This window comes from Ochlerotatus camptorhynchus, unplaced genomic scaffold, assembly GCF_037179485.1.
Source record: "Ochlerotatus camptorhynchus isolate MF236.1 unplaced genomic scaffold, CSIRO-AGI_Acam_v1.1 ptg000067l, whole genome shotgun sequence".
Lineage (NCBI taxonomy): Eukaryota > Metazoa > Arthropoda > Insecta > Diptera > Culicidae > Ochlerotatus > Ochlerotatus camptorhynchus.
This window is the reverse complement of record NW_027040557.1, coordinates 1050373-1077396: the sequence shown is the minus strand read 5'-3', so window position 1 is coordinate 1077396 and position 27024 is coordinate 1050373. Positions and strand designations below refer to the sequence as shown.

Below are 27024 nucleotides of genomic sequence, written 5' to 3'. Positions count from 1 at the left end.
CACTGTGCGTCGCAATGCCAGAATAAAGCCAGTGAAAGGAAGGAAACCCGTGGGAAACATAGTGGCCATGCTGCATTTTTCGCGGCGTTTAATACGATACAGTCGACCAAGGATGATGTTCACTGGATTTTTGATTCCGGAGCTACATACAACACATCTGTGCCGGAACAAGGACCATCTGCAGGCTGCAGAGGATGTGTCAGCAAGCATCAACGTTGCGAATGGCACTGCAGCTGCTGTTGTTGCCAGACATTGGAGGTACGTTCTGTGTTCTGTGCGTTCCAGATTTGGCGTGAAATTTGTTATCCGTCAGCCAGATGTGCTAGAACGGGTATCAGGTCATGTTCGACAAAGACTCTTGTAAAGTTGTCAGCACTACGAACGAAGTGGCGATCGGACAGCATTCGGATGGACTCTACAAGTTGGCGTTGGTTAAAAGTTCATCAGTTCACTTGGCTCGAGGGCAGAACAGCTTCCAACTATGGCATCAGCGGATGGGGCACCTATCGGCTGGCTGCATGAGGAGACTCAGAGGGATGGTAACTGGAATGGAGTTTGAGGATACAAATTCCTTTCAATGTGTGCCGTGTATCCAAGGCAAGTACCAACGACAGCCGTTTAAGGCGAAGGGTCACAGGACTGAACGTTTGCTTGAGCTGATCCATTCTGATCTCTGTGGGCCGATGGAGACAACGTCGATATTTCCTAACGTTTATCGACGATGCTAGTAGGAAGGCGTTCGTCTTTTTCCTGAAATCAAAAGCAGATGTGTTAGAAGCGTTCGAAGATTTCTAGTCGTATGCAGAGAACCAGACGGGTGAGCAAATCAAGCGGATCAGAACGGATAATGGCAAGGAGTACGTTTATCGTGAGATGCGCCGTTACCTTCGGCAAGCTGGCATTCACCACGAAACCACGGTTCCGTACAATCCGGAGCAGAACGGGCTAGCAGAGCGGATTAACCGCACGTTAGTGGAGCGAGCGAGAAGCATGTTATGCGATACTCGCTCCACCGACAAAAGGCCAACCGGTCACTCCCGAGGAAAGGTTCATTGGAAATCGTCCCGCTTTATCGCACCTTCGTGTGTTTGGAAGCAACGTTCCCAAAGAGAAGCGACGGAAGTGGGATGCGAAGTCTGAGCGGTGTATATTAGACTGATGCAAAATTTGAAAATTTCGCTCCACAGTGCTCGAACGATTCCAAATTTGATCCTGATTATCCTCCCAATATTTGAACTTATTTAGTAAGAAACTAACTTCGCACAAACCGTTTGAAGTTTATATGGAAATTACTATGGGGAAACCATAATTTCGCTTCATATATATCTCATAATTCACCAGTTCACTCTGCTTAAGAAAATGACAGCTGCGCTTGTTGAAATTTTTTTCAGCTACAACTTTGTTGAAGACCACTTTTTGATCAAATATAAGAAACAGAAGTTATAAATGATTCAAGTCACTGATGTCTTTTGATTATGCTCCATCAACTGTTCAGCAGGCAGCATTGGTGTTTCTGGCGCGATTAATAGAGGACAAAAATCATTACTACTAAGTCACACTGCAGAATTCAGTGTTGCCCACTGTACAGTTGCTTAATCATGCCATAAGATTATCAATTTCTTAAATAATTAATAACTATTTAGTTTGATGCCAATGAACAAATAGTTTGGTTTTTCCATAGTAATTTCCATATGAACTTCAAATGGTTTGTGCCAAGCCAGTTTCTTACCAAATGAGTTTAAACTTTCAGAGGCTAATTAGGACCCGATTTGTAACCGTTTGAGTACTGTGGAGTGAACATTTCAAATTTTGCATCAGTCTAGTGTATATTCATGGGCTACAGCGAGATCTCGAAAGTGTACAGGGTGTACAGTTTTAAAGCGCAGAACGTAGTAATTAGCCGTGACGTGATATTTTTGAGCGAAGACCGAATAATGCTGAGAGAAGCTGATCCTGTCGCACAGGCAATTCCTATCGAAATAGTTGTGCGGAACGAACAAGAGGATGCGGAGGAACAGGGCGTTGACGAAGGTGATCACGAATCACTAACGGATGAGGACGAGCTCAGTGATAGCAACAAATCCGAGAATGGCGACAACGATGATACTTTGATTGATGCGGATCAACAACCTGCTGCGCTCCCTCCACAAACAGAGGACCCACAACAGTTGGTAAGGCGCAGTGCGAGGGAGCGCGTAACTCCAGGCAAGTATCTAGATTTTCATTTGGGTTTCGGTATTCTTCCTCACAAAACTTCCCAAATTTCCCAGTTACACGAGGTCCCGGAAAATTTGAATGTCGAGCCACAGTCGTAGCTTCCGTCGTTGACAAGGTCACAGTTGATTGTTTACGACAGATCCACGAAATCGATCCACATGACTGCATGAAGACGTACCCGGTGATTGAGCGTCGCGTCTCGATGTCGTTTCCCCAATCTGCGTCGCTGAATCCAACGAAACCGTTATTTGTTTGCTTGCGGTATGTAAGCTTCATATCCTTCGTCCCTTTCAGATACTGCAAAATACGTTTTGCTGCTATCCTTACCGGGGCGCTGTGGCTTACCGGGGCGCTGCAGAAATGACTGACTGCGTTAACGATGAAGCTGATGTCCGATCGGGTACATTGCGCTAGGAACTGGAGACCTCCTACCAGCTCCCGGAATTGAACTTTCTACATCTGCTTCCGTTTTTCTTCAGTTCTAGGGCTCATCTGCTTCGATAGTTTTTGATTGTGATCTGCCGGGGTTGCTACTGTATCACAGTCACTTATACCGAATCGTTCCAGCAGCTGTTGAATGTACTGCTCCTGGTCCAAACACACAGTTCCGTCTCCTTGCCCGACTCGGATTCAAAGGACTTTGTTGCCCAATCCTTCATCAAAAACTTTGTTGTGAGCTGCTTCTTCAAAGCATTCATCAACGTGAATTTCAGTCAAATTTTATAAAACTTCTTATTTCTCAGTTTGAAGATGTATAGCATTTATTTCCAAGACAGAAAATCTCTAACTTGTGAAATAAAAAAGTTTGTATCGCTGCGCCATCTTTGCGGCCAAAGCTAGCACTATTTTTATCCACCAAATTGTTGTCCTAATTAATACATCTTCACTGAAGACGTCAACTCAATTGGATACCATGCCAGAGCGTTATTATTTGTTTCCTGCTAGATTTAATTCCTGGCCCACTGTGCAATGTAAGATTGGGTTTATTTCATCCTCTGCATATGTTTCATACAGCAAATCTAATGGCAGTTCTTGCAATGAAACGCAGCGTGCAGCTTTGGAGAAACAAATTTTGTTCGAAAAATAAGCACATTACAGAAACTGTTCATGTCGCGAAACTTTGCAATTTCTGTATACTTTGCATGCAAATCTGTAATATATTCTTACATTTCCCGGTTGGCTGTAGTTACGAAGATAAACGGGTTTAAAGAATGTGGAACCCGACCAAATCACGATTTAAACCTAATTTCCGAAGACAAATAAGTATCACCATTTGAAAGACCCAAGCACCCCTAAAATCGCGATTTCGGCCATACATTTACGGAGATAAACGGGTTTAAAGATTTGAAAGAAAGCTCATGTATTATTGCCTTGTTAATGATAAGTATTACCGATCTTACCGAATTGAAAAAAAGTGCTCCATCTGCAGCAATACGCCTCCATTTGTTATAGCTAGCTGACAGGAAAAGTGATAGCTCCACCCGAAAGAGAAAACAGTGGGTTATGCAAGTATCAATAAATTTTCGTTTGACAAGGCCAACAACGATCGCTTCTTCCACTGCCTACAACTTTTCTCCAGACTTCATACATGAATGTATGTATGTGACACGGCTGGAGACTCGCTGCTGTTAATGCAATGTTTAATGGATTATGCAAATACATTTTTCGCTCCATCTTATTCCCCGTACTAGCCGGCTGTGCTGGAGTTTCAGGTGCGTGTGTGCTGTGTAGTGGATAGAACAGTGTACTCACTTTCCTTGAAGAATTTCAATTTCATTTAACGATATTCGTTCCACACCGGTTGAAATGGACTTGCCGTCCGGAAATAAATAGGGTTATTCATTAACTTATGTTTTCCGTACACTTCGAAAAGTGCGCTGATATCGAGATAACTTACCCTATTCTGAGCTTCATGTCATGGAACAAGCAGCAGCTCATAAAGTTTAACCGAGTAAATGCATCGTGAAGAGCGAGTAATGCTTAAAATTAAACTTTTCCCTTCTTCTCGCCCGGCAAAAGAACAACACCACACACATATATTGCGCTGAAGCACGCGAAAACTCGTCCGAATCGTTCATGAATGAAATAAACGTTGCTCATTTTCCGCTGTTTTACGCGAATAAGCCAATTACACACTCTTGCTGAAAAGGATACAATCGGCAGTGCTCGTTCTCGGAAGTGGATCACCGTAAAGGCCTGATCCGGCGTCGCCACGTCCAACAGGTGATGAGGAGCTTGCGATTGCTCTTCTCTGGTCGCTTTCGCCGTCACGATGTCCAGTTCACGGTATACCTACAAAGGTGAAGAAGCAGAAAGTGAAACCAGAAACAACAACAAAAAAACAAGAATTATTAAAATGGTTCCAAGAAGAACGATTAGTCGAATCATTCCGCATCGTTAAAAAATCACTGTTTTATACCGCGCCACGTCACACCGCACTAGGCTATGCTACGAATTTCGGGAAGACACGACACGGTACCCATAAAAAGTTGAATGCCTCAATAATGACAGTCCACCGTATCTATTGGTTAGGATGGAAGAAGAATGACACGAGAATTGTTAATCGCGTCACAGCAATCGACACCGAAACCGAATGGCAGGTTGATTTTTAAGACTATTTAATTAGAAATTCATAGCCAACGGAGTTTGAGCACTGTAAAAAGAACACAATAGCCAACCGGTCGTTAACAAAAAAAGAACGACACTGAACGTATCTAATGCTTTCACCATTCATCTAAATTAATTTATCAATAAATAAAACCAGCAGATTTATGATGATTCCCTTTCGGCCGATTAGAGACTTAGTTCGTGGCTGCACTCGGGCACCGATAACAAGATAATTACGAAGCATTTAGTCAGCTGGATAAAAGCAAGCAAATTTCAACCACTTAGCATTCTGACTGACCTGAACTGCCCAAGGAGATCGATCAATATTTAGAAAAATTGCTGCATGCCAACGAATCAAGACGAGATCATGGAGAATGATCGAAAGCGGGATAAGCACTCCATTTTATCGCTCATTTCTCACGCTTTGGGCGTCTCATGATCTAGTTGCTGACGTAGTTTGGTTCAACAGGTGACACTATAAAAAAAATAACAAACAATTATCTGCCATTCCGCAACCCCTGCCCTGCATAGCTGACCCCGACCCATGGGAATCCCACTTCGAATTGGGTAACAACATATGGCATCCCATTGCGCAAGAGTTCATCAGCCATTAAGGTTCGATGCGGTGGGCACGCCACGGACGGATGGACGGCCATAACAAGCGAAAGAGCGGTTAAGATAGCTTCAAACCCTTGAAAATTCCTCCCCAACAGGTGCAAGGTATGAAACTGCATACGTCATCGCCTGCCTGTTGGATCGAAGCGGATGGGTTCCTCACTCCGATCCGAGTACCTAATCTTCCACCTACCTGGTGATCGCTTATGGAATCTGATGGCGCACGGGCGGGCGCCTGTATGTGTGTGTGTGTGTGTGTGTACCATACCGTTTGTACGGCTCCGTGTAATTTGTTTGTATAGTTTGTTCCCCTCTTGGCGATTCCCATCAACGACGATCATGGCCTTCCAAGATCGATCTGGATTCCGAAATTAAACAGGGCCAACCGAGCCAATGTGTAGCTGCGATGAGGGCGCGCACACTTGAATGTTCTCTGCCTCTACACACATGATACAATCTTGCGAACCTTGACTAGTAAGAGAGCAAGAGCAGAAGGAGACTAAATTGAGCTTAATACATTTGATTAGAACTTGATTGGGAGATTCGTTTCAGTTAATTTTCCTTCCCAAGGCGGATGGATGATGGGAAATAGTATTTATGGCGGATTCGAGGATGGGGCCACATTCGACCGGAAACAATCGAGCTTTTTATGAGAGAATCAATCGAAGAAATCGGGACGGGGCGTGATCCAAAGAACAAGCATAAAATTATTATTGTTCTGTAGATACATAAGCTTGTGAGTGGCGGTTCCATACCGATCGAGACGTGGGAAATTACGATTTTCACACCGTAAAAATGTGATTTGATCAAGGCTTGCGATTTTTCTTTGATCGTCCAGGCAGGAAATCGGTCGGATCGGTTACAATGTTTTATCATCAATTTGATTCACCATTTAATGTGCGATCGGGATTAGAATTAGCTCTCCATGATCACCAGGTATAGGAAAATAAGCATCGATCAAAATCGGTTTGGATAAAGCTGAACGCGCGTCCAAGTAATGGAATCAATTATAATCCATCGAAGCAAGCCCGTGGACGTTGCATCGTATGCTAATCAAGTGGGAGGTGTCCAAGGATAGTTGAAATTCTTCCTACTATTTTTATCCACGACAGATTGTCGGACAGAACAGCCGAGTCAACCAACAGCGGCTAATGGACGCCCGGAACGAAAGAGCTATCAATCATGGTACTCACGGAGATGAAATGATTATAATCATGTCTGTTTACGTTAGCGCGCTCAGACCTCTCCACACTGTGACCCTGCCCGGTTCGATTCAGACTTGATCCCCGATCATAATGAGGATGATGATGACTTCATACATTGATTACGGAACCATCATGCTTCTTGGAAATTTCTCACGCATCAAAGGTGTGCACTGTAAAAAAAAAAACGTTCAGCCACATTGCGCAACGTAACCTTAATTCGACCGTTTACGCCATCTTTTTTGATGCCCATACCTGTCAATTACGGTCTAATTCATTGTTTCCTTCCGTTTGCTGTTGCAATTTGTAAATGAAAAGTAGGCAACTCTGATGGTCGCGTGGAAAGTGCAATTTAATAACCCATTATCACACAACCCAGCAGACAATGCAGTACTCGCGCAATTTCGCTGACAGAATGATAATCGACCCGTACCGACCCATCCATGACAACAACAACAACAACTAGGTATCTAACAACCAGGTGTCCAAAATGATAGACCAAGTTCACACGGACAGTATGTCACACTGAAAGCCATTGCTCGATCTCCCACTAATATCACCATCGCAGTAGGCGAAGGAAATTGAAAATTAAAATCCTATCAATCGTACCGCCATGCATATAGGGTAGATGTGCCAGTTATGACTATATGTACTTATAAGGTTGAGCATACTATAGGCCATAATTGAAACACACCATAACTGGTACACCTACCCTATAGCGTCGTCGGGTGGCGGTTTGATTCGTTGGGTATTAGGTGTCCATAAACGGGTTGTTCTCACGGGAGCTTCCCCGTTAGATGGGAAAGGTCTCATGTTTATGAATACAGTTTCGATTAAAATGAATTGGTATTTTTTAATGGTATTGTTGAACGTGTCCCGCTGGGAATTTTATTTTTTATGAATTTCTCACTTTCTGCTACGAGTTTTGATGTGAGTTAAATAATATTCGATGGCATCTTGCACATTTTACACCAAAGTAGACTCCTGCACTGAAGATAATCCCTCTGATTTTTTTTTGCTCAGCCCAGCAAAATTAAAAATTATTTAATTTTAAAGTTCTATAACCGCTAGAATGTCGATATGATATTCTATTTATGTTTATTACTGTGTTGGAGTGTTCGACTGTGAGGTTTTACAATAAACAGTTTCGGCTTGGCAGTCTGGCAATCACTCAATCAGAACAAATTAATTTTGTAATTTGTCCCTACGTTTCGGCTCTGACGAAGGCCCTAATCAGAGCCGAAACGTAGGGACAAATTACAAAATTAATTTGTTCTGATTGAGTGATTGCCAGACTGCCAAGCCGAAACTGTTTATTATGTTTATTACTTTAAATAAAAATATGGCCTAAGCGAACAAACTTCTGAGGGATTATTTTCGACGCAGGAGTCTACTTTGGTGCAAAAAGCGCAATATGTTATCGGAACACAGAACTGGTAACGAGCAATGCTGTCAAAAACAGTATATTTTGTGACCCTGTTGAATAAATAGGTGACTAAAAAGAGACCTAAGAGAAGAAAAGTAGTCGTTCAGATAACACCTAAAAAAGTAGGGGCCTAGGGGCACGAACGGGAGCTTGACGTAGGACCGCTAGTGCACGGAACAAATGTGAAGAAAATTTATTTCTTTTATTTGATCGATCATCTATTATCTTAACTCTTTCCGTTTTTGATTTGTAGGCGTACCAAATTTGTAGTATTTTTTTTTCAAAGAGAGAGTTGATGAAGAGAATCAATCAAAATCACTTCCACCCCTGCTTCCAAGTTTGGTTACAAGATTACAACTCTGAAGAGCATTTTGTGTGGTTGTTGGGGGCATGTGGTTCTGAATATGGACCAACAGGCAGATTAATTCTAATCTAACTTTTTACTGAAATAAGCTTGTTGGCCCAGAAAAGGGCCGTTTTGTTGCCAAAGTTGGTGATGATGTAACTTCCAAAACTGTACAGAGTTCGTCTGTCGCTTCAAAGCGTAGACGACATCGATGGCCGTGGCGTGTTCAATATAGGTGAGAGACAGCATCACGGATCACATTTTCCAAGAACACCTTGAGCATACCTCGTGTTTTCTCGTAGATCAGACCGGAGACACGTTTGACACCGCCACGGCGAGCCAGACGACTGCTTCTGCTGTCTGCTCACCACGGAGTCCGAAGCGAAAATGATTTGAAGCTAGACAACAGCGCTTTTTTATATCTTTTCAGGTTAAAGCAGAATGATGTGCAACCAAGTGGTACTCGATTATGACGACGCCGGTAAGCTACAAAAACTCCTCCCATCATGAGTAGTTTGCTATCAAGTAGCGACACTGCCTCCTTTCCTTTTGCGCAGTTTGCCAATGTAAACAACTGGAAAGTTAGCGGCGCCGGTTGTGTAGTGGTAAGCGTGGATACCTCTCATCCCAGCAAGCCTGGGTTCAATATCGATCAAAGCTGATCAAGGTTGATCAAAATCATTTGTACCCTACCCCTGCTTCCAGTTTGGTTACATGAGCATTTTGTGTGGTCGTTGGAGGCGTTTGGTTCTGAATATGGACAAACAGGCAGATGAATTCTATTCCTACTCTTTACTGTAATGAGCTTGGTGACCCTGAAAAGGGCCGTTTTGTTGCCAAAGTTGGAGATGATTTACCCTCCGAGACCAAACAGAGTGCGTCTCTGTCACTTCAAAACGTAGATGACATCCATGGCAGCTTACGCTTGGCGTGTTTAGTATAGGTGATAGCATCACGGACCTCATTTCCCAGGAACACCTTCAGCACACCTTGTAGATCAGACCAGAGATACGTCAGACACCGCCACGGCGAGCCACCCGACGGATGGTGGTTATCTCGAAGAATTTGCGATGACGATTGGCACCTCCTTTGCCACGACCAGTCAATTGTTGCTTGTTGGGTTGTAGAAGAGTGGACTAGCCACCACCTTCCTACTGCTGCTATTGCTATCCACACCGTCCGAAGCGAAAATGAGCTGATGCCAGACAGCAGCGCTGCTTTACATCTTTTCAGGTTAAAGCAGAATGATGTGCAACCAAGTGGTACTCGACTATGAGGACTGGTTTTGGGAAGAACGTTTAACAGTGATAAAATTATCATGTGTACATTGGACAACGCTTGACATTACCACTTTTTCAATAGCTTCTTGTCATAATCAGTTGCTATAAAGATGCGTAGAAACATTTCTGATCGATAGGTGATAAAATTATTGAAATTGGTCTAGGGGCAGCTGAGTTATTAATGTTCAAAATCTTTCATAATGTTGTCTCATGTTCCATTTTCGGTTTTCACAAAGTGTACCCCCATATAGAAATGAAAGACGTAGTCCAACGTCAAAAACCTGGAAAACCGGAAATCTTCATAGGATTTTGTTTTCCCTGAAAAAACTCAGAGAATCAATACGCAGGGAATTTAATATTTCTTTACTAAGGATATTTTAATTCTGGCTGCAGCTTCTTCTGTACGGAAACCCACTTTTTCTTCATGTCTTCCTCAGATTTGACCTCCTTGGGATGCTTCCGTAGTGCCTGCTTCATAATAAAGGGTGATACGGTCAAAATTTGGTCAAGGGAAAACGCGTGTAAATCGGTGAAATCGTTTATTTAAAAAATCAAATTAAATTTCTTTTTCAAGTTCAATTAGTATAAAATTCAGGAAAAATATTCAGTTAGCTTCCGCTTTTCCAAATCCGAATTGCCGGGCCTTACGCTTGACCCCTGCCATCAGATTTTGTACAGCCACCTTGTCCACCGTCTTCGCCGCAGAAAGCCAGTTTGCCTTGAACTGCTGCTCGCCCTTAGCAGTTGTTTTGGTCTTCTTTAGGTTCCGCTTGACAATAGCCCAGTATTTCTCAATTGGGCGGAGCTCTGGCGTGTTGGGAGGGTTCTTGTCCTTGGGAACCACCTGCACGTTGTTGGCGGCGTACCACTCCATGGCCTTTTTACCGTAATGGCAAGATGCCAAATCCGGCCAAAACAGTACGGAACAACCGTGTTTCTTCAGGAAAGGCAGCAGACGTTTATTCAAACACTCTTTCACGTAAATTTCTTGGTTGACAGTCCCGGAAGCTATGAAAATGCTGCTTTTCAAGCCACAGGTACAGATGGCTTGCCAAACCAGATATTTCTTTGCGAACTTTGACAGTTTCATGTGCTTGAAAACATCTGCTACCTTTCCCCTTCCTTTTGCCGTATAAAACTCCTGTCCCGGAAGCTGCTTGTAGTCGGCTTTGACGTAGGTTTCGTCGTCCATTACCACGCAGTCAAACTTCGTCAGCATTGCGCTTTGGCCGTCGTATTTTGTTTATCATCGCGATTTGGAGTCACTACCTTCTTGTAAGTCGATAGTCCGGCTCGTTTTTTGGCTCGATGCACGGTTGTAGACGATACACCCAGCTTATTTGCGGCATCTCGGAGAGAGAGGTTAGGGTTTCGCTTGAAACTACCGGCAACTCTCTTTGTCGTCTCAGCGGCTTCCGGTTTTCGATTTCCCCCCGATCCAGACTTCCTGGCTGTCGACAAACGTTCCCCAAACACTTTAATTACATTTGTAACGGTTGATTTGGCAACTTTTAGCGATTTTGCCAACTTTGCGTGCGAGTAGCTCGGATTTTCGCGATGCGCGAGCAAAATTTTGATACGCTGCTCTTCTTGCTTGGACGGCATTTTGACAACTGAAGAGTGCATTCCAAAATCAAAATAGGAGCAACATTCTACACACACACACCTTCAAAATGAGGGGTGTTCAGGTTTTTTAAATGCAAAATTGAAAGAAATACGTCAAGTTGATATTGACCAAATTTTGACCGTATCACCCTTTAGCACAGTATTTTTCGATGGGCCTTACTCCCGGTGCTTTGGGGATGTTCATGTCCTTGTATAGAGACCCCGTTGGATTCGTACCACTCCAGGACAACATTTGAATAGTGGCACGAAGCTAGATCCGGTTAGAAGATCGTAGGGCCCCCGTGTTGCTTCAACAGAGGAAGCAGACGCTTCTGTAGACACTCCTTGAGGTAGATCTCCCCGTATACAGTCCCGGTAGTCACGTACGGCGCACTCTGTTTGCCACATGAGCAGATCGCTTGCCAAATCATGTGTTTCTTGGCAAACTTTGAAAGTTTCTGCTTCCTTACTTCCTCCGGAACAACAAACTTGAAGAACAGTAGCCCCGGAAGCTGCCGGAAGTCCGCCTTGACGTAAGTCTCATCATCCATGATGAGACAATGAGGCTTCATCAGCATCTGGGTGTACAGTTTTCGGGCCCGTGACTTTCCCACCGTATTTTTCCGTTCGTCACGATTTGAAGCCTTCTGCACTTTGTACGTATGCAGTCTTTCCCGGTCCTTGGACAGATTCAACGTTTTGGACACATTCCTGACCGAAGCATTGGGATTCCGCTTAAACGCTTTCACGACACACTGAAGAGATGAACTAACCTATGACTAAAAATCTCTTAAAAATAAAAATCACGACACGCTTGCGATCCGTTCGATGCTCAGAGTTTCGTAGTAACGTTTAATCACACGACTCACCGTTGAATGCACATTTCCGATTTGTTTTCCGATGTCCCGATGAGAGAGTTGAGGATTTTCAAGGTACTTCCGCAAAATCAATTCGCGACGTTGCTTTTCGGGTGATGACATTTTTTCCAACTTTCGAAAAACTTACAGCGATAAAAATACACTCTAAACTACTTCTATCAAATTTTTTAGGGAAAATACCCAATGGGTAATAAAATAATATAAAAATAAAATAAACCAAAAAAAATAAAACATTTAAAATTCGTTTTACATTATATCTAAATCGTATATTTCTAACGGTAACATTTTTTCTTAGCCTCCGCTTTAGCCTTATACTTCTTTGAAGCCGTGATTTTTGACACTAATGCCACAAATGTTGACTTTATTATGTGTAACACTCGAGTTATCAACAAGACATTTCGCACGTAGGTTTTTGTATCCTTTCAAGGAAGAACATTGGTAATAATGTAGATAAATAGGATCAAAGCAATTGATTTTTGGGTATCGATAAATTCCGGATAAACCATCAAGCGGAATACCACAAACGTAACAGTTCTTATGAAAAAAAAAACGTTCTGTTTTCGATACTTCCTCCCTATCCAAATATAACTCAGTTTTCTGAACAATGGTTCGTGCTCCAAGCGTAATATAACGTAGTTTTGTCAATTTAAACCTGGCTTTGGGTGTGCTTCAAAAAATAATCATCACATATAAATTCAGCAAGGTCAATTCTATAAAATCTAAGCATAAATTTCAAAGGACAGTATCAAAATCCAACAGAAAAGGAAAACAAAAAAAAAACTTTTTCGAATTACAAACCCGGTTCAGCCTTCACGTGTGGATTTAGCAAGGTACATTCTAAAATATACAAGCCTATTTTTTAAATGATATGAGCCATAGTGTAATTTGGCAGAACCGAAAAACCAAATTTCTATGAAAATACGCATGGATTCAGCAATTCGGTAAAATCCACTCCTATTTTTTAAAGGAAGGAGCCGAAATTCAACTTGGCAGAACAGAAAATCAAAGTTTTTATGAAAATACGTACTTTTGCGAATTTAAACTCGGTATTCTCAAAAATTGAAGAAATTCAACCCTCACTTATGGATTCAGCAACTTCTATTAAAATACAAGTTTATTTTTCAAAGGTAGAAGCCAAAATTCAGTTCCGAAAAACAGAAAAATTAATTTTCTATGAAAATACCTTCTTTTGTGAATATTAACCAGGTTCGTCCTTCCGGTATTCAGCCAGTTACATTCTATAAAATCCAAGCACAAATTTCAGAAGATTGAACCGAAATCCAACCTGGCTTCAAAAAAATCTACCATCACGTATGAACTCACAAAGGTCTATTCCATAACATCCAAGCCTGTTTTTCAAAGGACGGAGGCAAAATCAACCTGGCTGATCAAGAAACCCAAATTTCTGTAAAAAATACGTACTTTTGTGGATGTAAACCCAGTTTTCTCAACAATTGTGCTTGCTTTAAAAAAATCTACCATCAGGTATGAACACACGAAGGTCCATTCTTTAAAATCTCAGCCTAATTTTCAAAGGATGTGAATCTCACAAGAACAAGGAAGGGATCTAGAAGAGCGGAATCTACGTTAAAAGTTAGGTAAATCACTTCAGGAAAGCTCCGACTAACATTCAATATAATTCAATCACTCAACAGAAAAGTTTGGACTCCCTAAAGAAGGTTTGGAAAATTTAAGCTAAAAAATTATCGGTTCACTTCGGAAAACTTTCTACACTTTCACTAAGCAAGATTGTGTCCTTGCCAAATGCCAAAGCAGTTAACAAAAATTTGGAGCTCACTTAGGAAAATATCAAACCCGTTCTGACTAGTTTGGTGTCAGTTCGGAAAAAGTTGAATCAATGCAGGAAACCTTGGATTCATTTAGGAAAAGGATTAATCAGCTAACGTTGCCTCGCTTCACAAAATACGAAACCAATTCTTTAAAGATTGGATTTGGAATATGTTGAATCACTTCAGGAAAGTTTTGACAACTTTAAAAAGAATTAAATAACATAACAGAAAAGTTTAGACTCAGTTAGAAAAATATTGATGACTTATTCGAAAGTTTGAACTCACTTCAAAAAAGTTCATACTCAGGTTTGAATCTGCTTTGAAAAGTGTCACCTCAGTTAGGAATTTCCTGGATCGTTTCTGATTTGGTGTCACTTCTAAAAATTTTAAACCAATTTTGAAAAGATTGGATTTAGATCGGAAATTGTTGAATCACTGTAGAAAAGAAGTGAATCATTAAGTATCATTGTAGAAGGTAAGAGATGAACTAGCCTATGGCTAAAAATGGGGGGGTTGGCAAAAGAAAAACTTGATATTTGTTCCGGCCTAAAGATAATTTAAAAAAAAAATAAGCTTACTGAATAGAAGTTTTGATACTATACATTACTGGAAAATTATTACTTCATAATTTAATTACAAAAACATACATCTCCTGAAATATCTCATCAACGAGTGAAATATTTCGCAGAGTGGTGGGTGTATGTCTGTCCTTTCTGAAAATGCAACGTTTGTTTGCATTAGAAGAGCATAGTCGAAATTGGCGTCGAAAGAAGAGTTATTACGGAATGCAATTCTGTGGAGACGCAATGAAAATCCGATTCTCTCGATCAGAAAACTTGTCAAAAAACTTGGATTTCCTGCAAGCACTGTTCACAGCGTTTTTAAATAGTTCGATGCTCGTTTGACAATAGCTAGGAAGACGGGAAGCGGAACAAAAACGGATTTGAGGAACCACGAGATGGACGTGAAGGTGAAACAAATACCTTACTTTCGTCCATACTTCGAAGCATCGACAAGGAATGAAGTCATTCAAGGTGAAAACTGTGCCGAACCGCAATGATGTGACGGCCAAAACACGTGCTCGTAATGAAGATGGAATCCATGTTCCATCCAAGAAGGCCTCCTAACTGCCCGGAGTTACGCCCTATCGAGCGTATTGATAGTATTGATGTAGCCTAATTAGGTAATGATAAGTTGTTTTTTAATGATGACAATTATCCACGGTCCATACAAATTTTAAAAATTGTGTATGGACAATTGTCTGCGCTGGGGGAAGGGTGGGTCAAGAAACCCAAAAAAAAACTGTCTCCGTAGTTAATGAACTCTGAAAGAGCTCCGTTTTCTAACCACAATGAATTTGTTTTTCAAACCCATAGATTTTCGTCTCGTCTTTTAAATTAAAATGTAAAGCAAAACAATAACTTCACTATTTGAAACTAAACTAACAAATATCAAAAGTACCAATTCTAATGCGTGCCCCTTCAAACATCGTTGTAAGCAGATGAGATTTTCCACATCAGTGTACCCACATGCAACTGTGGTTTGTTCGAAGCTGCATATAAATGTCGGTCAATCTTCTGGATTGCCAGAGAAATGTGGCAATTCTTTTCCCATCACTTGTATAGCTGCCATTTTACTTGCCTCTAGAATTAAGGGAGGTGCTGCACGCTCCTGGCGTGGTATCGTTGGTGGAAACTCCGGAACTCCTCTGGGAACTGAGGGATCGATTCCCGGTCGATGCGGTGGACGATTTGGAATTTGGTGGGGATGTCCATCGGTCATCTGCTGTGCTCTAGGCTAGTGACGAGGTTCACTAGGCACTTGCGGTTTCGGAAAGTTAGGCAAAACAGACGGTTGACCAGGACGGCATGGGACAATCATGCAAGACCGAAGGCAGTTCTGACGGCATCAGAGGGTCAGGCAAAACCGAACGGTTGATATAAAGGCACCGGAGGTTGATTAGGCGTATGATGTGATGGAGAAACAGACTGCCGAGGTTCTTGCCTTTCTGGTTGATCAGCGATAGATAGTGATGGGTTCGGTCTATGCAACGAAACTGCTTTTCCAGAAACCGAGTCCACATCGCGTGCTTCGGAAGAGCATTTATCCAGCCAATCGGATATCCTCTCCTCAGAATCGTGAATTTATCCACCTCTGCTGCCACACTCACTCAATTGTCGGACAATACCTTGTTTCTTCTCCAACGACTCCTTGCTGATCATCTGCTGCTTCTCTCGAAAGGCCTTTTCATCATCCAGCTGTCGTTGCCGGGTTTTAGTTTCTTCCTCTATAAGAGCCTTCTTCTCCTCAAGATGACGTAGAGCTTCTTCCGTCGCTTTCTTCTGACGATCGGTCAGATCTGGTATCTGAAGGTGGGAGTTTGAGATGGCGAGACGACGACGAATCCTTCTTCTTACATTCTTTGCACACGTACGCCTGTTCCTTCACCGAATCATCCACACCCGCGCACCGAAAATGTTCCCACAGCCTGCACTTGTGACAAGCGACCCATTTCTCATCAGCAGAGTTAGGCTGGGTGCAAGACTTGCAACTATATCCCGCGGATTTCTGATGCTCCTCCATTCCAGACCCCATGATAAAATTCTTAAAGATTTTGTAGGATTGTGTCACCAAATCTCAACAGCAAACAACTTTTTGGTAGTGTTTGCTTTAAGCTATTTAAGTTCAACGAGTTTTATTTTAGCTACTTACATTAGCCTTAGGTTCGATTTGACTAGTTTAGGCAAATTCAATAGTTTTAAGCAAGGTTGCAAAGATTCATTTCAGCTAAAACAATGTTTTTCTAAATGATGAAATAATTAGATGCCATGATCAAATTTTGAATTGGTAGGATACAAGAAGAGGTTGCAAAGAATGTGTTTGACATATTAAACCTGTTTATTTCACTTCATGAGAGTCACAGTCAGCGATTTTTCACAAACTCACTCACTCACTCACTCACTCACTCAGCGATCAGCAAATCGCTGATTGTGACTCATAGAAAGCAAAATTTACAGGTTTTATGTTTCCAACGCATACTTTGTAACCTCTTCTTGTAAGTTACAAGTAAAACATGCCATCATACCATCTTTTGGTTTTATTATTCCGAAAAACATTATTTTAGCTGAAATGAGTCTTTGCAACCTTGGTTTTAAGCACTAGTAGTAGCGAAGATATTTATTAGTGTTAAATACGCCCGGCACTTCCCTAATCGTATACAATGGCTTTCGAACTGTGTGTAACGATGACTATCGATTCACCATTAGTTTTGACGTTCCTCCTCATCGCTTGTCACTTGTCATCCATGACAAATCGATCGGATGCGGCCTGCTGGAAAACGTGTAGATCTACATAGGCAGCGTCGCTGCATCGAGGTGTGTTGTCGTCACAGATTTGGTGAATAAATATTATAATTAATAATTGATTAGGCGAATTTAATTAATATATTTTAAAATCAATTAGATTTAAATATATCCGAACAAAATGGTAGATATTTAAAAACAACAATTAAGTTTGGATTTTAAATCAATTTTTAAATGAGAATTTACCCTCTAGATAAAAAAAACTTTAATTTAAATGTTTACAAATCCGGTATCCATTTTCTCAAGTCCTAAAACTCTAATTTTGGTTTGGGTTTGGAAAGCTGATCATTTTTAATTTTTCTATACCCGTTTTTTTATCATCACGATCCAGCTTTATTATATTTTAAGAAATTTTTCAAAAGTCAATGTTTCTTCCTGATGAATGTGGGCGTATTTCATCTACAATGTGCAGACTTCTTCAGTGTCTTGTATAATACTCGACTATTCGAGTATAAGTACAAGACACTGAAGAAGTCTGTACATTGTCGACGAAATACGCGTATCTGTCAAGGATAAGCAAATAGGGTAGTGGAATTAAATGAAAATTACTAATCTTTCTATCTCTCATTATACAATGTTTCTTGGTCTAGAACCTTTGGGAGCATAATATTTTTAGAATGTCCAGGATCACATAAAGATTAGAAAATTCAGGATATTGAACATTCTTCTTAATTTGGTGTATTGAATTTTCACAAGTTCTAAAATCTTTAAAATTGCTTCAACCTCGAGATATATATGCCTGGAGTCTTTTGTCTATGTCTGGAATCTTTTTTAAAATTCCAAAGATTTTGTTTTATTAATCCAGGAGATTTATTCGCGCTTATTATTTTTTTTCATATTCCAAGATCTTAATTAAGCTGTTTTGAAATCCGATATCCGATAAATTTCAAGTGACAGGCAACCTTCGTTTTAGTAACTAAATCCAAAATTTAAAGAAAAGTCATGAGTACGAAACCCTGCAAATCTTTCTGGATTAGAATATTAAAAACATTTATAAATCTAGAATTCGAAGTAAGTCAAATGTTGCAGAATCTTGAATTTTAATTAAAAAGCTAAGTCCGCAATATTCAACATTTTCCTAAGTACGAGACATTGAAACTGAAAGTCGGTCCAGAATCTTGAAAAAAGGTCTATTGCTTGGATCTTAAAAAAACGTTTCTAGTCCAAGAACTTTTCCCTGGATTTAAATTGCTTAAGCAGTTTTCTCTGACGCCTTATTTCAGATTGCAAAAAGCTTGCACTATTCGCTTTCTTTTGATATTTTACACAAAATGACGCGAGCTTTTTGCAATCTAAAATAACGCGTCGAAAAAAAATTGCTTTTGAATTTTTTAAAAATGCATCAAAGTAAATTTAACCTTAAGCCTTCTAAAAAATTGTTTCACTTCCCTACATGATTGGTGATATCATTATAGTTTGTATTGCAGTTATGAATAAGGATTGAGAAATATTTCAATGAACTTCCAGGTCATAAATGGAATTATAAATTAAATTGTATTGATATGATCCTAAGAGGATATAATCCAACCCTTCTGCCTCTTCTATCATCAGTAAACAAACCCCACTGTGTACAACAAAACATCCACACTCACACGCAAGCAACCAGGCAACGATTCGCAGCTGAGGAGATCGAAAACAAAAAAAGAAAACGAACTTACTTGCATCGAATCGGCGCTGATAATTTCCCCTCCGAAACGCCGGGCCAGTGCGATCGAAAGCTTCGTTTTCCCGGTCCCCGTCGAACCGAGAATCACCACCAGAGGTTTCACTCGCGGGACCGTAGCCATGGTGGCCTTTTTCGCGGCGGAAAACACCCGATGTAAAGCACTCCCGGACGGAAAATTCAAACGCAAAACGCACCGTATTTTCTCACCGCAACGAAACATTCGACCGACCGACTGACTGCTGCTCTGCTCTGCTGCTGCTGTTGCTGTCAAACGGCGACGACACCACTACAAATAACGCGGATGAACGAGAAGGAGACTGTGTGACTGGTGCGAGTTTGCCGGCCGGCTGATGGCGTTCTGTACGGGTGCGAGGGAGAAGGATGGTAATGTGATGAATGAATCGGAATCAAAACAAAACAGTGCAAAAATGCACGTGGTTTTGTTTTGAATCGGCGCAGTAGGCCGCGTTGTCATGGATTGTGCGGGAGTAAAAAAACGATTAAAATTAATGGGTTATTTTTTTTTCACTTCGGAAATTACAAGATCAAGACCATTTGGAGTGATAATCATAAAAAAATAATGTGACTACAAGTAGGTAGGGTGGGAAAATTTGTGTCATAGAAAAGTGAAATCTGAAATGAAGGGGAATCGAAACATCTTCATCAGGAAAGATGGGTGAGTTGAATCCTTTACCCTCACTAGAAAAGACGGCCTCAAAGCGGTTTGTACTCCAAATTATGATAATTTGAGACTTGTACGTTTTAAGCTTGAACCAGTAATATTTCGTTTTACATTTAGATAAAAGTATTGACCTCTCATTAAAATCAAATCATCTGGATCTAAAACCGGACTGTCCACACACAACGTGAGCAGTCCCGCCCTTCCATGCTTCCCCTTAGACCTTATCCGGACCAATTTAGAAAATTTAAAGCTTACGGTTTACAGCAACAAACAGTTTTATTAATTGTAGGGGTGTTTACTAGATTTAGGCCTTTTTGCTCAAAAGACCTAAAAAAATACTTTTTTCCAAGTTGCAAATGACCCAGCCTAGTAAACATTTTCGACCCGTGATTACTATTTTCGTTTAAAACATATAATAAACTTAATAAAATGAGAAATTTTTGTACACCAATAGAAAGAGACATGATTTACTTTGTTGTCAAATCAATACCCGGATAAAAATAACCATAAAATTAGAATAAAATACAATAGATTCTATTGTTGACAATTAATCTTATTGTAATTTTATTGTATTGGTCAAATAATCAAATAGTCACCACAATAGGTTTACAACAAATTCTATGAAATCAAAATTTTGCACAATAAAAAAACAATAAAATTTAGCGTAATGAGATCAAATTTGTTCGAGAAAAAAATGATTTTTTAATGGTTACGGTAACTAACAATCCCCCTTTTCTATTGTAAATGTCTCATTAACAATAGATTATATTGTACATAACAATAAGTTCTATTGTATTTTTGACAATAACATTTATTTTTGCTACAGCAGGTACAAAATACATGAACATGGTCACTAAAAAATGCTACTAGAAGCAAAATAGCATTTTTTCGACTTTAACCTTGTTTAAAGAGAAATTTTCTGAATTACTCAGATAATTTCAAATATGTTTTTCAAGCTTTTTCTAATGGAAACCTCAATTTAAAGCAATAACAATACAGAAAATAATACATGTATCGAAGATCTCTGGAGACGAATCAGCCCCGGGCCGAAAGTCTCCTTAATAAAGATATAAAAAAATAAATCGAGGACAACGTTAATCTGAACGACACTTTGTGCATTTTAACGTGGTTCATTTTTAATTTGAACTTATAGTAATCCCATAACCATCAGAAAAGCGTTTTTCTGTTAACCTTATTTGTTGCTTTTTTGACACTTTACTCCATTACATGTGCTAAATGACGTTTGAGCTATTTATAAATTCAAACTAAAATGTGTTCAGATAAAAAACGGTCAAATTACCGGGGGTCCACGTAGTTGAAAAGTCGCGGTGAAGAACTTCATGGGATGGGTCAAACTTGTACTTGTAAATATGCAAAAAAAAAAGTTTGAGGAATTGTGAAATTATTAGATGTTATGATCATATTTTTGTATAAGTAAGATACAAGAAGAGGTTGCAAAGTATGTGCATGACACAATAACCTGTCAATTTGGTTGTCTAAGAGTCACAATCAGCGATGCTATAATCGTGAATTAGTGAGTGATGCTATAATCTAAATCTTACTTTAATCAAAATGTCAGCCAAAAGATTAAACTTAAGTTACAACGAAATCAATTTTTAAAGTAAGTAATTTTTTATGAACTTTCTAAAATTTCCATGGAACGATTTTTGACCCAAACAATTTGAAATGATGTCACCAATTGGTATTGGTGTAAATAAGCGGCCGAGAGGGCCTGCCCCCTCCCCCAGACAAAGGGTTGGCCAGCCTAGAGAATGTAGAAAATAAATACCGGAGCAATTTGTTTCTGCATTTCAGTTCGCTGCGATTTTAAATTTCTTAATAATACATATTCATTGGCCTTCATCTTTTATTTATTTCTATATCTACACGCATACGTTTCATAAAAAGGTTGTTTTTATTTAGTAGTGATATCAGATTTGAAGACATATCTTCATTTTGAAAAACTTTAAATTCTATGAAGTCATTTTTTCTCGCAGACATTTTGCAGATATGTTATGAAGATGAACATGAACTGTTTGAAAATATGCGGAGCTTGAAGAACTCATCAAAAGAATTTTTTTAATTTAAAGCAAATATGTGAAGATTTTTAATATTGAAATGAAGATTTTGAATGTATGAATAATGTAACCAATTTGTTTTTGTTTTGTTTTGAAACAATACTTGATCGATCTAAATATTCACAGGACTTTTTAGTAATCTTTAATTGGTTGCAGATAATTGAATACTTTCTGATCAACGTGCCATTCTAAAAGAATAAGACATTGGAACAGTTGACGGTTTGCACAACACGAACCGATCAAACCGAAGCCTTTAATTAAGTAAATTTCTCGTTCAGCTGGAGATACTTCTTGATCAACCTCTGCTATCTTGGAAGAATATCAGCGTACGCAATATGAACTATTGAAATGGTTAACATCTTCAGAATGAACTTTATCAACCTGAAGCCTTGAAAATACTCAATTTTGCTGTCCGATGCGGATCTAAACATTCCCATGACAATATCTGGTGAACCAGCAATCTAGCGATAATTTTAAGAATGGTAGGGTTAAATACCCCACTTTCGGCCTATTAAGCACAACCCGCACTTAGTCTTTTTTAATCTAGCGCAGTTTAGCACCAAACGGAATTGATGGCTTTCAAATTTATTTACCTTTCCGTACGTACCGTAAGATTTGATACAGAGAAACCAATCATTGAGATATTGTCAAAAGTCTAACACTGTTTCTTGACGCCAAACTCGGCCTACGGTTTCTAAACTCGGTCTAACGCATTGAAACGCCAATGAATTCACTTCGGCCTATCGGATGAAGATAAAACATGATTCGGTAGGAGCGCTTTTTTTGTTTTTGGGAAGAATGGGTGCAAACCTTCATATCACGCGTTCTCATTGACTTCGTTCGGTAGCTTATTAACTAAAGTATCGTACCAAACGAATAATTGACTTGTTCACTCTGAAATCATGGATTTATTTGAAGTTTTCTGCTCGATAGGCCCAAAATGGGCGATTAGGCCAAAGTAGTTCTCTACCCTACTTGATTAATCTTTAATCTTGAAATTAAATTCAGAGAACTTTATAGAAATCTTCGATTAACTGGAGATCTTTCAAATACTTCCTCACCTTGAACAAATATCTGAAATTTTGAATAGTTTCTGATATTCAGAACAATACTTTATCAACGTTATCATTTACCAAGACATTGGAAAATATCTAGAGAAACTAATTGATATCTTATTGAAAACCAGTGAATAATTATAAAGTGCTCTACAACCCCAATCGTACTAACTACATTAACAGTGACATCAATAACAACAACATCCTCGACGGCCGCAAATAATCTAAACTTCATCAGCAATCACAGCATTAACAGCTGCCTTCCACGCCAGCGCCGGTGGTGTAGTGGTAAGCGTGACTGCTTTCTCACCTCAATGGGTCTGGGTTCAATCCCAGCCGAGGTCATAAAAATCTCTGGTCACGTCTTCCTTCGGAAGGGAAGTAAAGCCGTTGGTCCCAGCCCATGTGAGTGTTGAATGGGTGCGATATTCTCCACAGGAGTGGAAGCTGCCTTCCTGCACATTCGATTGCCGTCAATGGACAATGGATGGCAATCGATGTCCGTCGGTGATTGGCACTAGATTGCGGAACAGATACCGACGTTAAATAAAGGAAAGAAGAAGCTGCCTTCCACCTGATCAAGAACTTCTTGCGGCAGCAAATGATCGGTTTTCAAGGCCGCCGACTAACTATCGACCTACGATACCATTTCAAAGTGGTGGAATTATAAACCAGTGCCCGGTGAACTTGCACGATCCACTCTGGCACACTCGCCCAATTGGATGGTTCCGGGGAGCTCTTCAGCTGTACCATGCGAGGAATGCTCACGTAGACATTTGTGTTTTCCACAGAATTGACGAACTCTTTGGAGGAAGACAACGATCGTGCAGAACTCGACGTTATCCACGATTTGACGACTTATCCACATCTAGAACGAGAGGTAATTAGTATTAATAATTTAAATTTGTCGACTGACACAATCCAGCCAACTACTGCACCTCGAACACAGTTAGGAACATATAATTTGATGCATTGCCAAAATTTCAATCGTATGAAAACTGCGACTAAGACTAACGAAATCATAATAAAATGTTGTGTTGTTCCTTCCCAACAATTTAGCCACATGAAGCCAGTTGGGATGAAAGTATTAGAAGTGAAGAAGTTTTTAGAAACAGTTAAAATGTTTTTAGGGATGTCCTAAATTTTCAAATTTCTGAAAAGAAGTCGGGATGGGGCGTTCTTATTGCCATTTCAACAACATTTCACTACTACTACTACACATCTATTTTTTTTCCTACAGTGATAAAATCTTGCGCTTTCATCACGAGAACAAGGATCTCTCGCATCGTTCCATCGCTAAAACGTTGGGAATCGCGAATTCCACGGTGTCGCGAGTGATTAAGCGGTTCGAGGAACGGTTGACCACCGATCGGAAGCCCAGAAGTGAAGGAAAAAGTATTCCGTACAACACCAAAAATCACAACCGCGTAGTTGGGGCCTTCAACCGAAATCCGAACGCCTCCGTTAGGGATGTGGCTAAAAAGCTGCACCTAAGCCGAAGTTTTGTCCAGAAGGCCAAAACTAAGGCTGGGCTTCGAACGTTCAAGGTACAAAAGGCCCCTAATCGCGACGAGAAGCAGAACAAGTCCGCCAAAACCCGTGCCAGGAAGTTGTACCTCAACATGCTGACGAAAGTTGAATGCTGCATCATGGACGACGAAACATATGTGAAGGCCGACTTCAAACAGATGCCCGGCAACCTGTTTTTCACGGCCAAGGATAAGTTCAGCGTTCCGGAGCATGTCCGCACTCAGAAGATGTCCAAATTTGCGAAGAAATTCCTGGTTTGGCAAGCCATCTGCACGTGCGGGAAGCGGAGTGCACCTTTCGTGACCCAGGACACGATGAACGGACAGGTGTACATAAAAGAGTGCCTCCAGAAGCGGCTGCTTCCTCTTCTGAAGGCCCACAACGTCCCAACAATCTTCTGGCCGGATTTGGCCTCATGCCACTACTCCAAGGACGTGCTGAAGTGATATGCGGACAATAAGGTCAATTTCGTGCCGAAAATGTTCAACCCTCCCAACACTCCGGAGCTCCGCCCCATCGAGAAGTACTGGGCGATTATGAAGCAGCACCTTCTTAAACGACCTAAGGTAGTGAAGACAGTCGAGGAACTGAAGAAAGTATGGGTTTACATGCAAAAAACGGTTGATTCACAGGTTGTGCAGAATCTTATGGCCGGGGTTAAGACCAAGGTGCGGGCATTTGCGTATGGACTGTAAATAAAATACGAGTAAAATGGTAAAATGAAGTTTAATAGTTATTTCTCAATCCCTGAAAATTTGATGGCAATCGGATGAAAACTCGAATTTTGCGAATCAATTTTGTGTGTGGCAATTTCATCGTGGACACCCTTTACACAGACTTCAGCAAGGCATTTGATCGCATTGACATACCCTTGCTACTCTTCAAATTCCAAAAAAGTGGGAATTGAGCCAGGACTTCTCAAATGGCTTAATATATCTAACTAATCGCCAACAAATACTTAAGATACAAAGCGAAGAAATCGAATCCCATTCAAGTCACTTCAGGAGTCTCGAAAGTGATTTTAAAATATTCTATCGGGAAAAAATTAAAGCATGTTTACAAAGGGAACCGTTTTCTAATATTTGTATGGACAATTATGATAAAACCCAAAAAATTCAAATTTTCCTCATTAGAATATTTTAAACCCAATCGATTTAGGTATGCTGGTGGCCATACTAACTTTTTGTGATAAAAAAACGAGTTACATGGAAGTTTATTAATCCGCCACTTCGGATACGTGTGCAGGTGAAGTAAACAGTGGGGACTCAGATAGCCTAGTAATTATAGGTGAAATTTGTTAAACAACCTTCAATTTAATTACTGATGCTGTCCCAACTTTCGAATGGCATTCAGTAGATGGATTGAAGTTCTCTGCTATTTTAGAACCTAAACTAGCTACATGACAAGAATTAAATGAGCATTACACATCCACCTGATAAAAATACCACGTCAGTAGAAACATACAATTTGGTATTTTGCCACACTATTGAACACCATACAGCCACCGTAACATTTTTGCATAAACCTTGTCTCCCCCGATTGAACACATAGAGTACTTGGCACTGAAGAAGTCTGCAAGTAGTAGACGAAATACGCGTATCTTTTAAAAATAAACCAACACACTCAGAGCTTAAAGATTTAAAGATTGACATAGTCAACATTGAACACATAGGCACAACTCGACTGTATTGTGCGTGAGTAACACCCGTGCAATCCAACTACTCTGACCCAGGGATGAAATATCTCTCTTCTTTGTCTCTTTCTCCTACCAAACATAAAAGACACTCTCCCGTATTTGAGAGCAGCGCAAGTCGACAGTGAGCATGCATAAGGGCGAATACGCGATGATCGATTCTCTTCATCAATTTTCTCTTTGCATTGCTACAGCTAAGCGAAACAATTTTCTAGAATTTGTTCAATGCAGAGTAGTAACAGGTTGTATTGTCTATCAAAAGCAACAGCAAACGCACCGAGAAACGTTAAATCTAGCGAATTATTAACAAAAGAGAAAATCGACGAAGAGAATCGATCATCGCGTATACGCCCTTATGCATGATCACTATCGAAGTATATTTTGCATCACTCTGAGTTTCTTGCCCATCCCTGTATAAAACTCCCGTAAGTTTTACAACATTTCCTCAACTTCTACGAAGTTCTCTGAATTTATTCCACACTCCATATTTTTTTCCATCCCTCTTAATTCTACGAAGATCTCTGAAAATCTTTGAACTTTTGGAAAGACCTCCATCATCTACGAATGGTCTTGAATATCTAGAAAGTTCCTTGAAGCTTAACGAAGCTCTCAAAGTTCCAAGAAGTTCATTGAGCTTTTATGAAGAAAGATCTCTGACAAACTGCAACGAAGTTCTTTAAGCTGAAGCGAGAATCCCTGAAGTTTTTAGACGTTTGCTGAACTATTTTTAGATCTTCTACAAAGTGCAGGATATGAAATTTTATGCAGCTCCTCAAAATGCTACGGAATTCGCATCGCTAGATAATTCTGAAGGAGCATGGCTACGCCAATGACGGTTTATTAGATTATCTGCATTTCTTCGATTACTCTTGAACATCTCCAAAGTCACTGAAGTTCAATGAAGATCATTAAAGACCAAACAAAATGCTTGAACTTCAAATTTACCCAGTGTGGCCAACAGATGACGATAGTGTGCTATGGATTACTTTACA

The 27024-nt window shown here is 40.2% G+C and overlaps 1 protein-coding gene across 2 annotated transcripts in view; it reads right to left on the bottom strand.

Moving 5' to 3' along the window:
• The window catches only part of LOC135697175 (tRNA dimethylallyltransferase), a 408062-nt gene that overhangs the window by 329656 nt on the left and 51382 nt on the right, over positions 1 to 27024 (bottom strand). The window contains exons 2-3 of one of the 2 annotated variants that reach the window (XM_065216800.1): positions 18987 to 19119; positions 4372 to 4509 (exon numbers count right to left, since the gene is read on the bottom strand). In XM_065216800.1, coding sequence (XP_065072872.1) covers positions 4372 to 4509; positions 18987 to 19115 — 267 coding nt within the window. In that variant the 5' untranslated portion in view covers positions 19116 to 19119. Of the gene's footprint in view, positions 1 to 4371; positions 4510 to 18986; positions 19234 to 27024 lie in introns of those variants that run through there. The other variant, XM_065216799.1, reaches the window with a different exon arrangement.